The sequence below is a fragment of the Convolutriloba macropyga genome, chromosome 8 (assembly GCF_964194025.1).
Source record: "Convolutriloba macropyga chromosome 8, txConMacr16.3, whole genome shotgun sequence".
NCBI lineage: Eukaryota > Metazoa > Xenacoelomorpha > Acoela > Convolutidae > Convolutriloba > Convolutriloba macropyga.
Genome location: NC_134475.1, coordinates 316,100 through 329,399, shown reverse-complemented (window position 1 = coordinate 329,399; position 13,300 = coordinate 316,100). Strand labels below are relative to the sequence as shown.

General features: G+C 34.4%; 1 protein-coding gene across 1 annotated transcript in view; it reads left to right on the top strand.

Annotated features, from left to right (window-relative positions):
• The window catches only part of LOC142344307 (uncharacterized), a 106,958-nt gene that overhangs the window by 43,852 nt on the left and 49,806 nt on the right, over positions 1 to 13,300 (top strand). Inside the window, exons 21-26 of the mRNA XM_075395895.1 lie at positions 69 to 173; positions 2,884 to 3,024; positions 3,254 to 3,348; positions 8,472 to 8,662; positions 9,240 to 9,443; positions 10,441 to 10,605. Of these exons, the coding sequence (XP_075252010.1) occupies positions 69 to 173; positions 2,884 to 3,024; positions 3,254 to 3,348; positions 8,472 to 8,662; positions 9,240 to 9,443; positions 10,441 to 10,605 (901 nt within the window). The remainder of the gene's footprint in view (positions 1 to 68; positions 174 to 2,883; positions 3,025 to 3,253; positions 3,349 to 8,471; positions 8,663 to 9,239; positions 9,444 to 10,440; positions 10,606 to 13,300) is intronic.

The following is a 13,300-nucleotide window of genomic DNA, read 5'->3' as shown; positions in this document are numbered from 1 at the left end:
CCAATATAAACTTGAATGTTCAACTAATCTTTCCTTCTAACCTGGGCTGTGTTTGTTAATTAATGCAGCCACACTAACAACAACACTTCTGCAATGCGAGGATCTAATGACTTTGACACAGTTGACTCAAAAGGAGGATTCTACTCACATTTCGACTTCGGCAAGGACAAAAGGTCACTTCATTTTTATTCATGTGTGTAGGTCTTGCTTGTTTAGATTAATACTTTAATAGGTTTCAAAATACAAACTTAGCAACTCCTAAATGTTTTGTTGAAATACTATTCCTCAAACATTAAACCAATCATTCAATATGGACTGCTAGTGTACGGCTGTGTAAGCTTCAGAACATTGGAACCAAATTTGAAGATGCAAAAGAAAATTCTTCGACTTATCTTGTTTCTCAAATATCGACAAAGTGTAAGCGAATACTTTGACATATTAAATATTTTGACAGTACAAGAGCTTTATGTTTACGAATTACTGAAATTCGTTTCACGATCTCTTAATAAACTCCATACTGATGATTATCTTAATAGCCTCTATGAGTTTGATGTAACAACACATTCAACAAGGGGGTATCGAAAGAGGTTTTTAAAATTCCAAAATGTCGAAAAATCCCAGAGAAGAATTGGCTAAAATATCGGGGAACTAAATTGTTGAATGTTGTTATAGACAATGGAATATTTGGTTCAAATTTGTGCAACATAAGTCAACACAGTCAGTATTCACTAAAACGGTGCATGACTTGAGGGACAGCTTCATTTTTATCGAACTATGATTTAATTACAAAAAATTTTCGAGTAACTTTTTTTCGACAATGTTTCTTTTTTCCAGGATCTGTCTTAGCTGATTAATTTATTTAAAAAATTGGGTTTTTAAAAGTACTACCCTTTGGTTAGATGCTAAGAGACATAGAAAATAGGGTTCCCTTTCTGGTGTGAAAAAATGACCCTCTGAAACCTTCTAGTTTCCGAGATATGGCCATTTTTGTGATTTTTGAAGGTTCCCTCGGAAAATTTGATTCCGAAACTTAAAAAAATATATATTTTTTTTTATTTTTTCCTCTCTGCTCTAAGCTTTACTAGGGTACTGTACTGGACAGACTTAACACAGTAGGGTGAACCATACGGCTGCAAATACTGAACAGCACTTGACAAATCTCACACTATGAAACACAAAAATTAAAAAATATATATATCCTTACTAAATAATGTAGTTAAGGGCTGCGTTAGTGTGATCCTGTTGGATCCGTTCGCGGTCCTATCTGGGTACTAACATAACTTACTCACTCCAAGTTACTAAAAAAAATCGATTTATCAATTTTGTTGATCTATTTTGATATATAATTTTATTGTTTATTTTGCTTTCCAGAGGAATTTACTCTCTCTCTCTCTCTCTCTCTCTCTCTCTCTCTCTCTCTCCCTCTCTCTCTCTCTCTCTCTCTCTCTCTCTCTCTCTCTCTTCTCTCTCTTTCTCTCTCTCTCTCTAAATAAAGTTACAAATATAAATCAAACATGGACATCAAAATTTTGATATAATGTCAGGTTGCTTCTTGGCAGACTGATTCGTAATAATTTGTATTTAAGAGAGTTTGTCTGATTTTCAATTGTTCTCGAACGAAGTAAACGCGTGTATCGTTTTTATACAAAACTTTTGCTTGACCGTTTTCTTCTAGATCTTCTAGAACATTCTTTCGATTCACTTCTCGAGTGACTTTTTTTACGCTTGAGTTTTGGATTTTTTGACTGATTTGAATTGCGCGAAATGGTTTTAATGTTTTCGAGGGTACCCCTGACCAGCGTATATGGTATCCTTTTAAATCTCTGTGCTTATAAATCGACAACAAAGAGAAATTTAATAATTTTTTTTGAAAAAGAATAAAACCCATAAATTTTCAGCGCATTTTACGCTGTTTGTGACCCTTTTCCAGCTTTTTTATATAACTTTTGGGCTTCTTCTTTTGCTCTGGAATTAGGAGTATTTTTGACACTAGTCGATATAACGGTTTCTCTTGTTTTATGTGACAAATAGGATATCTTGTCTAAATTAACTTCCCTTCTTCTAAACCTCGCGATTCTTGAAACTATTTGTATAGCTAGTTTTTCTTGGAAATGTTGAGTCATATTCTTCTTGTTTCAACTACTCTTTTTTTAGAAAGGAAATTTACTTACGTCTAGGTATCCCCCTCCTTTTGTGCCCATTCTTTCTTCCCCATTTCGTTTTGCGTATTTTATTATTTTGCAAAATGTCTTTTTTTGAAATAAAAACCCTTGATCAGGTGAGTGGCATAAATAAATATCGGGTTTATTTTTTAGCTGTTTTGATGATGTGATCCCGTCATACCTCTTTTAGAAAAAATGATCATTTAGTGTTTCCCGTAATCTGAAGAGAAATTGTGTTTATTTGGTGCTCTGAGCTGCAAAAATTTCTTCTTTCGGTGGGACTTAGAGTCCAATGAGTGGGTAATTGTTCCAAGAACCCTTGAATCAATCAGTATTGGAAAAATTGAGTTAGATTTTCTGTTTTACCGATCTTTGGGTAAATGTCCATAATTGACCGTTACCGTTTTGAAATGGTACCGATATCTCCTTTTGTTGCCCACTATGCTAAGTTTTTATGTAGTCGATTTCATAAATCGTTTGATCATACATAGCAAACCTCGCTAAAAATGACATGTGCACTCACTAAAAGTCTCAGCGGTTTACTTCGTGGTTCTTGTCGGTCATACTTCTGGTTATGTTGATAGTTTTCGACGAATCTCTTTGAATTGCTCCTAGCTTATGTATTATTGAAACGAAAAGATGTTCTGTTACTAATCCTCGTAAATTAACTCGACCCTGTCGGAAATAATGCTGATCAGGAGACGAGCTGTAATATTTTTAGAGCGACAGCTCACCAGGGTGTTCCTGCAATTGGACTGGTTGGCAGTGGAGGGGGTGGTGGTCAGAGCTACCAGGCGGAACTCCTCCAGCAGATGAGAGAGAAACAGGACCGCGAATACAGACAGAAAATGGAACATGAAAAGTCAGTTTTTCTACTTTGTGCTTTTTGAAAATTAAATTGATCGTTTTTTGTGATTTTTCTTCAGAAAACTTTTGTTCAGTATCACTTCATTCAATGTTATGGAATTTGGCTTGATCGAAAGTGCTGTGCACCTGTTAAGTTAAATTTTCATCCCATGAATTTTGAAGTCTTTCTCATAAATTTCTTTTGACAAATGATCATGGATTGCATGCACATGTCTTCTGACTAGGTGGGAGCGAAAGAAGGATGCGGAGGAACAATACTTCCCCTTTGGAAAGGGAGGGGGAGGTGCCCCTTTGAAGGATGCAGATGGAAAAATTATTGGTAAGGAAGATTCAAAGTCAATCCAATGTAATTACATTGTAGTAAGACAAAGTAACTTTGATTGATTGTACTTTTTTCACAAATTAACAGTCTTCTAACCATAGATAAATTTGTTCAACTTAATTAAGTATAACTAATCTAGTAAGTACAAGTACTAAATGGTCAATGTGACCTCTCTTAAGTCAAATTGCAACGTAGTCTGTTCCTATATCTCAAGTTAAATTTGTCTAACCCCAAATAACTGAAATGAAATTTAAAGTCCATTTTTGCACTAATATACAGGAAAATTACTGCAATCTGAATACAGTTTTGCATTTGCCTACATTGTGCCTCTAATTTTTGTATCGAATCGGCGGCGTTGATCACTTGTTTGAATACTTACACCAATTTCGCGTTTAGCCGATTTGCGCTCTGTTCGGAGAACAGGAGCGACTATTGGAAGTAGCCAATCAAATGCTGATGGCTCGTCAGCCAATGAAACGACAGCTAATGGCCCAAGTCCTCGCGACAGAGCTGGTCAAACTATCTCACCCAGAAATCAAAGTAAAATGCGATACGAGAAGATAGATTGAATATAATACAATATAGATTAGAAGATTAGATAATCAAATGTGATCATAATATAGCGTAGATACATCTTTTCTGCACTAGTTTAGAAACTATGCTCGTATGCGGTTAATGGTTTCCGTTTTTTTGCTACTCATTTGTAGCAAATATTCGAAATAGGCGCAGCTTTTGTGTTATAAGTGGGGTTATTAACATTAACCATTTACGTTCTACAAATAATAAGTTTAATGTACTCGATTCAAACTTTGCAATAATCTTGGAATAAAAACGGAAGAAAAAAATCTCTCCTTTGCAATATCTTTTGCACGATTTTAAATCTTTTCATTACTAGGATTTTTATTAAAATTAATGTGATTTTTACATAACTTCTGGTTGACTCTTTAGAACTGTCTGCTACTTTTGCTCTCATCTGCTTAGATGAATACCCCCCGGGTTGACAAAAAGGACATTCAAAAAAATTTCAATGACTACAACTTTTCTTAGACACCATTATAAGAAGCTATAATTATATACCTTTTCGAATTATGAGGTCAACCCGGGTCTAGTTTTTAGTCAAATTGCTGAATATGTTATGATTTGTGGTACTATAAGAATCTATTTAATTTGCTATTTCAGCCAAGCCCACAGCTCCAGGCAAGTCCTGTCTATGTGATGAATTCTTTATTTATTTTTGGTTCTCTGTTTTTATTGCAGCATGTCGTGAAAACAATTTTAATGTTTTGTTCATGAGTTTAGTCATTCATTATATAAATAAAAATAGTAGGAAGGGTTTTTGGGTCTTTCCTATCGTAGTCTCCAGCTTAGTGGTCATGTAACCTATAACCTTTAACCGCCACAATTATCGTTAAAATTTTTTCATAATAGAGGTCTATAATTTAGTGGGGAGGCTAAAATGGGGAAAGACCCTGATTTTCCTACAAATTGTTTGTAAAGATGTGGTCAACATTTTCAATCGTACCATTTGTTTTGTCTTTTTGCGAATATTTGCGAAAGACATGTTTGCTCTAGACGCACATCCCCAGTCGATTTCGAATGGTTATCTTGCAAGATTCTGGCAGATTCTGCCAGAATCTTGCAAGATTATGCATAATCTTGCAAGATTTCTGCCAGAATCTTGCAAGATAACCATTAATCCTGCCAGAAACTTGCAAGATAACCATTTTTCTGCCAGAAACTTGCAAGATAAACATTTTTCTGCCAGAATCTTGCAATATAACCATTTTTCTGCCAGAATCTTGCAAGATAGCAATTTTTCTGCCAGAATCTTGCAAGATAGCAATTTTTCTGCCAGAATCTTACAAGATAATCATTTCTCTGTCAGAATCCTCTAATATATCCAATTTATTTTTTGCACAAGATCCTACAAGATTAATTGATTAATGCGAATAATTCTGACAGCAAGAGATTTGCGCGAAATCTCTTCTAAAGTCCTTCGAAGCTCAAAAAAATGGCAAGCCTGAATAATCACATGTTTTGGGCATTGGCAAGAAAACTTAAGCGCAAGGAGCTGAATTAAATGAAAGGAAGCTGTTTAAGATGCAAAGAATAATATCACATAATTTTTTCATCAAAAAAGGTAATCTAGACGTGTAGTTTTATAAATCTTGATAAAGTTGAAAAAAAAACAGTTTTTAATAGAAATTTGTGTTAACAGTTCTCAAAGGCAGATTTTAATTTGTTTTCTTCAGATAATTCATATTTCCAGATTCAAAATCTATTTAAATTTGTTATTTTTCTTGAAAAACACGCAACTGATTCTGAAATAAATTTCTGGTCAAAATTAAATGTGTTGCATGAATGAGAGCCAATAAGAGGACAGCTCGACCGGAACGAACTTGCAAGAATCTTGCAAGATAACCATTTTTCTGGCAGATCTTGCAAGACAACCATTTTTCTGGCAGATCCTGCAAGATAACAATTTTTCTGCCAGATCTTGCAAGATAGACAGTTTCTGCAAGATTCTGGCAGAATCTTGAAAGATAACCATCTGGTCTCGACTGGGGATTTATCATAGCGCTTTTAGATCTTTTCTGTGCTCTTCCTTAATTTTTTAGTTGATTTAAATAGTTTGAGCAACCCCCACTCTCCCATCAACGCAAGCAACGCGGAGTAAGCAGCATTCGTTGTTACAAACTTCTGGAATTTTTTTTGTTCTGACCCCTCTTGAGGGGGGAGGAACTATATACTCAAATGAGTTTTTTTCAGTCATTTTTGACCGATCGATATATTCATCATAAAGAGTTGTGAGTGGTATAATTAAAAAGTCTGTCCAGCGTAGAATATGGAATAAAAAAGAAAAAAAAGATTTTTTGTGAATTTCGTTTTCTAGAGCGAGTTATCGTAGTTTAAATTTTTGTGAATATTAAACCGGTTTGCGTTTTTTTATTCATATTTTCCGGAATTTTTGCCCAAATTTTTGTCAACTTTGCTAAAATATGTAAAATTTGTTAACAATAGTACTGTTGATTTTGTTTTCTAAGACAAAAGTATTTATGGATTTTTTGATTTAAATTTTTTGGCTAAAGTGTTGGCTAATTATTTCAAAATTCAGCCTTTTTCATCAAAAATAGCACAGAACAAGTTGCTTTAATCCACTTTGATTAAATTTGCCGGAAGTACACACCCAAACACCACCAACACAATCTGCAAACATCAAAGGGGGCTGGTCCTACTTTCATTTCCATTTAGAGTGCTCTGTAATTAAAATTTTGCCGTTTTTTGCTAACCTTACACGATGATTATCAGAAACGCAGCATTTATTTTTTGATTTTTTTTTACTAACAAGCCACAATTTAACGTATTAAAATCTTTAAAGGTATAGATTATGATTTTAACGGCTTTGACACCACTTTCTCGAGGAAATTAATTGAATTTTTTTTTACTTTTGTCTTTAACTGTCGTTTTTACTTTCTCTTTTTGGTCGCACAATTTTTCCTGGATAATGGCAGGTTTCATTGGTTTTTTATGAGGGAATATATGTGCCGTAGATAGCTGTTTTAGTAGATAGCTGATGGCTTTCATGACTTTTAGTAGAATTGTTTTCAGAAATAAAAAGAAACTTTTTAGTTCCCATCTGTGTTCCTTTTATTGTCTATTTGTTACCTAGTCTCGTTAATTACAGGCCATATATGACATTATTGGTGTCATGGCAAGGCGCAATTGCACAAAATCTAAGGTTTTTTAAAGAATTCGTAATCACTTTAGTGCCTTCGACACGGCTTTTTCGCAAAAAAAATTAATTTTTGATTTTTGTCATATTTGACGTTCTTTTTGTAGACGTAAGACTTATTCTGAATAATTTAAGATCTCATGTGCTTCCTTTGAACGAATAAACCAACCTTTTTAATTTTTTCAGTTTGTGGTTAATGGCTTTCATCACTTTGAAAATAATTGTTTTAGAAAAACACAAAACTATTTACTTATTTTAACCCTTCTCTTTTTTTGTCATTTTTTCCTAGTCTCATTAATAAGAGGTCGCATATCACATTTTTTGCATTCGTAGAAGGCGCAATCAAACATATTTTGAGGGGCAAAATATGGCTTCAAGGCTTTGACAGCGTTTTCTCACAAGTTTAATTGAAGTTTTGTTTGTTAACTCTATTTGTTGTTCTTTTTTTAACCGCATAAAAAATTGAATAATGACAGGTCTTAATGCCTCCTATAAAGGCGTAGGTAATCATAAATCTGTTGGATATTTTCAGTTGATATCTAATGGTGTTCACTACTTTGAAATTAAATGTTTTTAAAATTTTGAGCGAATTCTTTAACTTTGCTGTTTTTGTTCTCTTTTGTCTAATTGTTACCGATCCTTTTTAGGGACTGGTCGCATATTTTTTCTTGTGAAGTACAATTTGCTTTGTTTTGTTTTAGTTTTATCTGACGCTATTTTGGCTTTGTTAAGTTTTTGTTTAACTGGACATAAAATTTTTGATGTAATTAATGTTGTTGTTGATTGGTTTTGCTGATAGTCTTGACTCACTTTCTTAATGATGGCAGATCTCGTCAATCTAAAGCGGCATTTTTAGTCTACTGAGTTCTTTGCTTTGGAGGCAATCTTTTTATTCATACACTAATTTTTTTGAAAAATACTTGAATTTTGGGGGGGTTTTCTATCTGTCCCTCATTGGTAGACAATTATGCGATCGCACATTACTGAGCCTCCTTGTTCGTTTTTAGTGGTGAATGCTCTAAAGTTTTGTTACAGAAATTGCGATGAATCTCGTTTCACCGCAATCAGAGCTAAATCCGCAAGTCTTACGAAAAGTTACCGCATCTTACGTTCTGACGAAATTTTGAGTCTTTCCCATTATAGCCCCCACCAGCTTAGTGGTCAGATAACCTATATTCCCCGAATCATGGTAATAATACCATAACGGGGGCTATAATTTCATTTGAGGGGCTATAATTGGAAAGACCCGATTTTTTAATATTCACACCTCTACAGTGTTTTTGGGCGTTTTTTCTTTCTTTTGTTTATCAAACTGAGCCTTGATAGTTTCATAATTCATCATTGATTGATTTTTCGGTTTTTAATAAACTTGAGTAAATTTTTTCAGCTGATTTGCGTGAGCTGCACCATATAGCTGAGACTAGCAAGCAACCTCTAGTGAGACACGACTACCATGGCCAGTTGACAGAGGTCACTTCTTCTCGACTTCCGGGGGGTGATTATCCCACTGGAGGGGTCTCAGCTAGGGATCCGACTGCTCCCCAGCATGCCAGGGGAAAGATATTCAGCGACCCTGTGGTGAGTTTGTATGTTTACATTGTTTATTTATTTCTCATTGGTATATTTATGGTATTATTATTGTTTGGTTTGGATAAATAAATTCTCGCAGATCTATTGAACTCGAAATAAAAGAGAGTAGATCCTCATTGAGCTGATGCTTCTATTAATTGCTCTCAAACAAAGTTCGCAGCAATTTTTTTGGGTTGGTTTTGTCTCTTTTTTTGCGGTTATTTGATTCATCATCTGACTAGTTTACATTTCAAATGACCCTTTCAAGCTTCTTTTAAAGACCTTTTCAATATTTTCGTGGTCTCATTTGCTCTCGTTTATATTTTTGAGCAGCTGAATGGAATTGAAGGCAGTATACTATTATAAATTGAATCAAGAAAAAATGCACAAAAATTTGTTTATTTTTCACTTTTAATACCTCACGCTGGCCCTCCCGTCGGTGAATTTATCCTCTGGGTGGCTGAAACAGGCTTCAATTGCACTCCCTCCCTCTCTCCCCAGTCTATCGTTCGAGATGAATTCGTCCGTTTGTTTTCCAGTTGGATTTATACATTTTCTAGTTCCGTATGTGTGTTTGTTTTTTCAGTCGAAGCAACAATTCACACAGCAGGAGCAGTACAAGTTAGACCTAAAGAGGCAGATTGAAGAGAGGGAGAGAGAGAAGGAGGAGTCAAAGAGGAGACAGGCAGAGGAGGACGAGAGGGAAGAGGCCAGGATCAAACAGCAAATGGCACAGATACAGCAAGAGTACGAGAAGGAGCAGGAGAAAATCAGGAAGAAGGCGGAAGAGGTTAGCAGGATGTGACCTGACCTAATTATTCCTTCAGTCTTTCAGTTGTGCAATCCTTTTACTTCGATATATTGCAACCCTAAAGTTCCCTATGGTACCAAAAATACATATAGCATTTTTCTGCTCTTTAAGGATTGTTTTCTTCAAAATCTTGACTAAAACTCAGCACAGTCACCCACAACTTTTTCTGCTACAATACCATTTCCAGAACAACCGTCAGCCAAAATCTTAACAAGTATAGAGTTTTGTCAAGAAATGTACTAATATGATGTGATTGAAAGAGGCAAAACAAGCCGTTTTTTCGATCGAAATGATGTACTAATATGTTCAAAGGGCCATTCGCATTCTAGCAGAGTAGTGTTTCTATTGATGAAACTTATTAGAGTTTTTCAAGAAATGGAATGAGATTTCTTGAAAAAAAATTTAAAAATTCATATGAGAAAAGCTGTCGCTTATGCAATGCGATCAGATAGACGGAGCTTGCTTGCTAGTTGTCCACACAAGCTGAACGCTGAAGGTCATGTGTAGTATTTGAAGAATTCAGGAAAAATGACAGTAGCCTGGTTCTGAATCCAGATTGAAATGTGGTAGTTTTACGGCAGCGTTTACAAAAACAGACATTTTTTGGGGAAAAGTTTTCAATTTGGAACGAAAGTGACCCGGATGTCGTCAGAAAGTTGTATGAAAACTACACAAACCATCTTGGGGTATCTTTACCGTTCAATTCTTTAACGGTTCTTTAATTAGCACCGATTTCTGAGCTGTAAATTGGAGGTTAATCTGAACCTTTTCAAGGGCAGTAAAAGCTGTTAAAGGCTAGTTTTCACAGATGTTAAGAAAGTTGGATTTGTAATATTGGCATTATAGATTGCATTAGCAACTCCATTAACTCAATTATCTATCTGTTGCTATCTGTATTTTACAGCCATAAGTCTATTTCACAGTTTTTCTCTAATCTGCTTCTATGTTTTTGTGAAGTGGATTAATGTATTTTCAGCAGCAGAAGAAGAACGAGGAGCTGAGGATGGAGGCAGAGGAGAAGAGACTGGCAGCTGACAGAGCCAGAAAGGAGGCAGAGGACAAACAGGCTGAGGAGAGGCGGAAGGAGATGGAGAGGGAATTACAAGAGAGACAGAGACAGAGGCAACAACAGGACAAACCCGTGAGTGTGTGTTTTCATCTACCTGCCAAAATTTGGCTGCTCATCAAGTGTATTATCATGGTGCCATCATCAGTCATTGCTCTGAACAGATGTTTTGGTGTTGCACAGCTTTTTAATAAAATATTCTGGATCATAAATAGATTTTTCTCGCCCCGAATACCTCATTGATGATTGATATATTGATTATACACGCTTTTTATGTTTTGAAACACTGTTGGCAATTATCATTGTTCCGACCCCTCTTGAGGTGGCAGGAACTATATACTCAAATGGGTTTTTTTTGTTCAGACAATTTTGACCGATCGATATATTAATCGTAGAGTTGTGAGTGGTATCATTAAAAAGCCCGTCCAGCGTAGAATATGTAATTAAAAAGATTTTTTCGAAATTCGTTTTCTAACGCGAGTTATCGTGGTTTAAATTTTTGTGAACATTAGACCGAATTTTGAATATTAGACCGATTTTTGTTCACCTTTTCCGGAATTTTTGCCGTCATTTTTGGTAAATTATGTAAAAAATATTAACCATAATACTGTTGATTTTATTTTGAGAGTAAAAAAAATTTTGTTGACTGTTTTGATTCTATTTTTGTGGCTATAATTTAGGCTCAAAATTCAGCATTTTTCAACAAAAATGGCCCGAAGTAAGCTATTTTAGTCCCCTTTGATTAAATTTTCTGGAAGTACACACCCAAAAACATCTAACAAAATCCTTGTTAATGCGAAAAAGAGCCAGTGCTACTTCCACTTCGACTGAGAGTAGTCTAGAATTGAAATTTTGCGTTTTTTTGCTAACTTTACTCTATGATTATCGAAAACGCAGCAACTATTTTTGATCTTTTAATGATCTTTTACAAATTATCAAGATATATTTCAATCGAAACGATTGAGTGTTCCTATTGGACAAACAGCAATAGCAAGGCTTGTTTTGGTCAAATCTTGGACTGTTACAATCGAAAAACAATTCGGAATATAATCAGTCGGTCTTTTTAAAAAAAATTATTTTTTTTATGTTATATAAAGAACAGAACAATTCAAAGCAAAGCTCACTGTTGATAGGTTCAATTGGCTTCCTAAGCAGTTCCAATTTAATGTATTTTATTTCTTTACTTTACAACTAGTTTTGAGAATTTTTTTTCGATTTTTAGGCATTGGCCCATTTTTCACGGTTTTTTTTCTCGTTTTATCACATTATTACATTATTGACAGTTCACATATTACCTTATAGCTTGTAAAAAGTGCACGATCATAGAAAAGTCTTAAGAGGCATAGAGTATGGTTTCAACGGCTTCGACAACCCTTTAACGGCTTCGAAGAATTTCTTTGATTTTTTTTTACATTTGTCTTCAACTGTCGCTTTTAATTTGTCATTTGTTGTATGATATTTCCTGGATAATTACACGTTTAATTGGTTCTCTATGGAGTATAAAATGGGCCAATATTCTAATTTGAGTCGATAGCTGATGGCTTCATGACTTTGAAAACAATTGTTGTCAAAAATAGAAACAGTTGTCAAAAATAGAAAAAACAATTTTAACTTCGCATTTTAAATCTTTTTTTGTATATGTTACCTAGTCTCGTTAGTTACAGGTCCCATATGACATTAGTGTTTTCACGGGAAGGTGCATTTGTAGAAAATCTAATGTCTTGAAAGAATTCGTAATGATTTTACTGGCTAAAACACGGGTTTTTCGCAAAGAGTAAAGTAATTTTTTATTTTGTCTATTTTTGATGTTCTAATCGTAAACGTAAGACAAATTCGTAATAATTACAGATCTCAACTTCTGCATTTGGAAGAATAGACGAACCCATTCAATCAATTCATTTTGGGCTACTGGCTTTCATGACTTTGAAAATAATTCTTTTCGAAAAGTACAAAAGTTTTACTTATATTTGCCACTTTTTTTCTCTGTTTTTATCTACCGGATAATCTATTATCAATAATGAGAGGTTGCATACTGCATTATTGGGGTTTATGAAAGGCTCAATTGATTACATTTTGATTGGCAAAATATGGGTTTAGAGCTTCCGAAACGTTTTCTCGCAATTTTTAGTTGAGTTTTTGTTTGTTGTCTCTATTTGTTGTTCTTTTTGTAACTGCATACAAAATTGAATAATGACAGTCTAAATACCCTCCTATAGAGTTGTATGTGATTATAAACTTGATTTATGTTTTCAATTGCGATCTAATGGCTTTCATGACTTTGGGATAATTGTTTTCGAAAATTACGAAAGTATTACTGAATTTTGCCTCTTTTTTGTTACCTATTCTCACTAGTGAGAGGTCACATACCACATCCACATTTTTGGCGTTCGAAGTCTCATTTGAATTTTTTGATGGGCAAAATTTGGCTTTACGTCTTCGGAAGCGTTTTCTCGTAAGTTTTAATTGAATTTTTGTTTATTGTCTCGATTTGTTATTCATTTTGTAACCTAACGAAAAATGAATAATTACGAGTCTTAATGCCCTCTTATAAAGTTTTATGTGATCATAAACATATTGGATGTTTCCAATTGCTATCTAATGGTTTTCGTTACTCTGAAATTAATTGTTTTTAAAATTATAAGCCAATTTTTTTTTTAATTTTTTTGTTCGTTTTTGTCTAATTGTTACCAAGCCTTATTATGGAGCGGTTCCGTATCTTTTCTAGTGAAGTACAGGTTAAATTGTTTATTTTAAGTTTTTTCTGACGCTA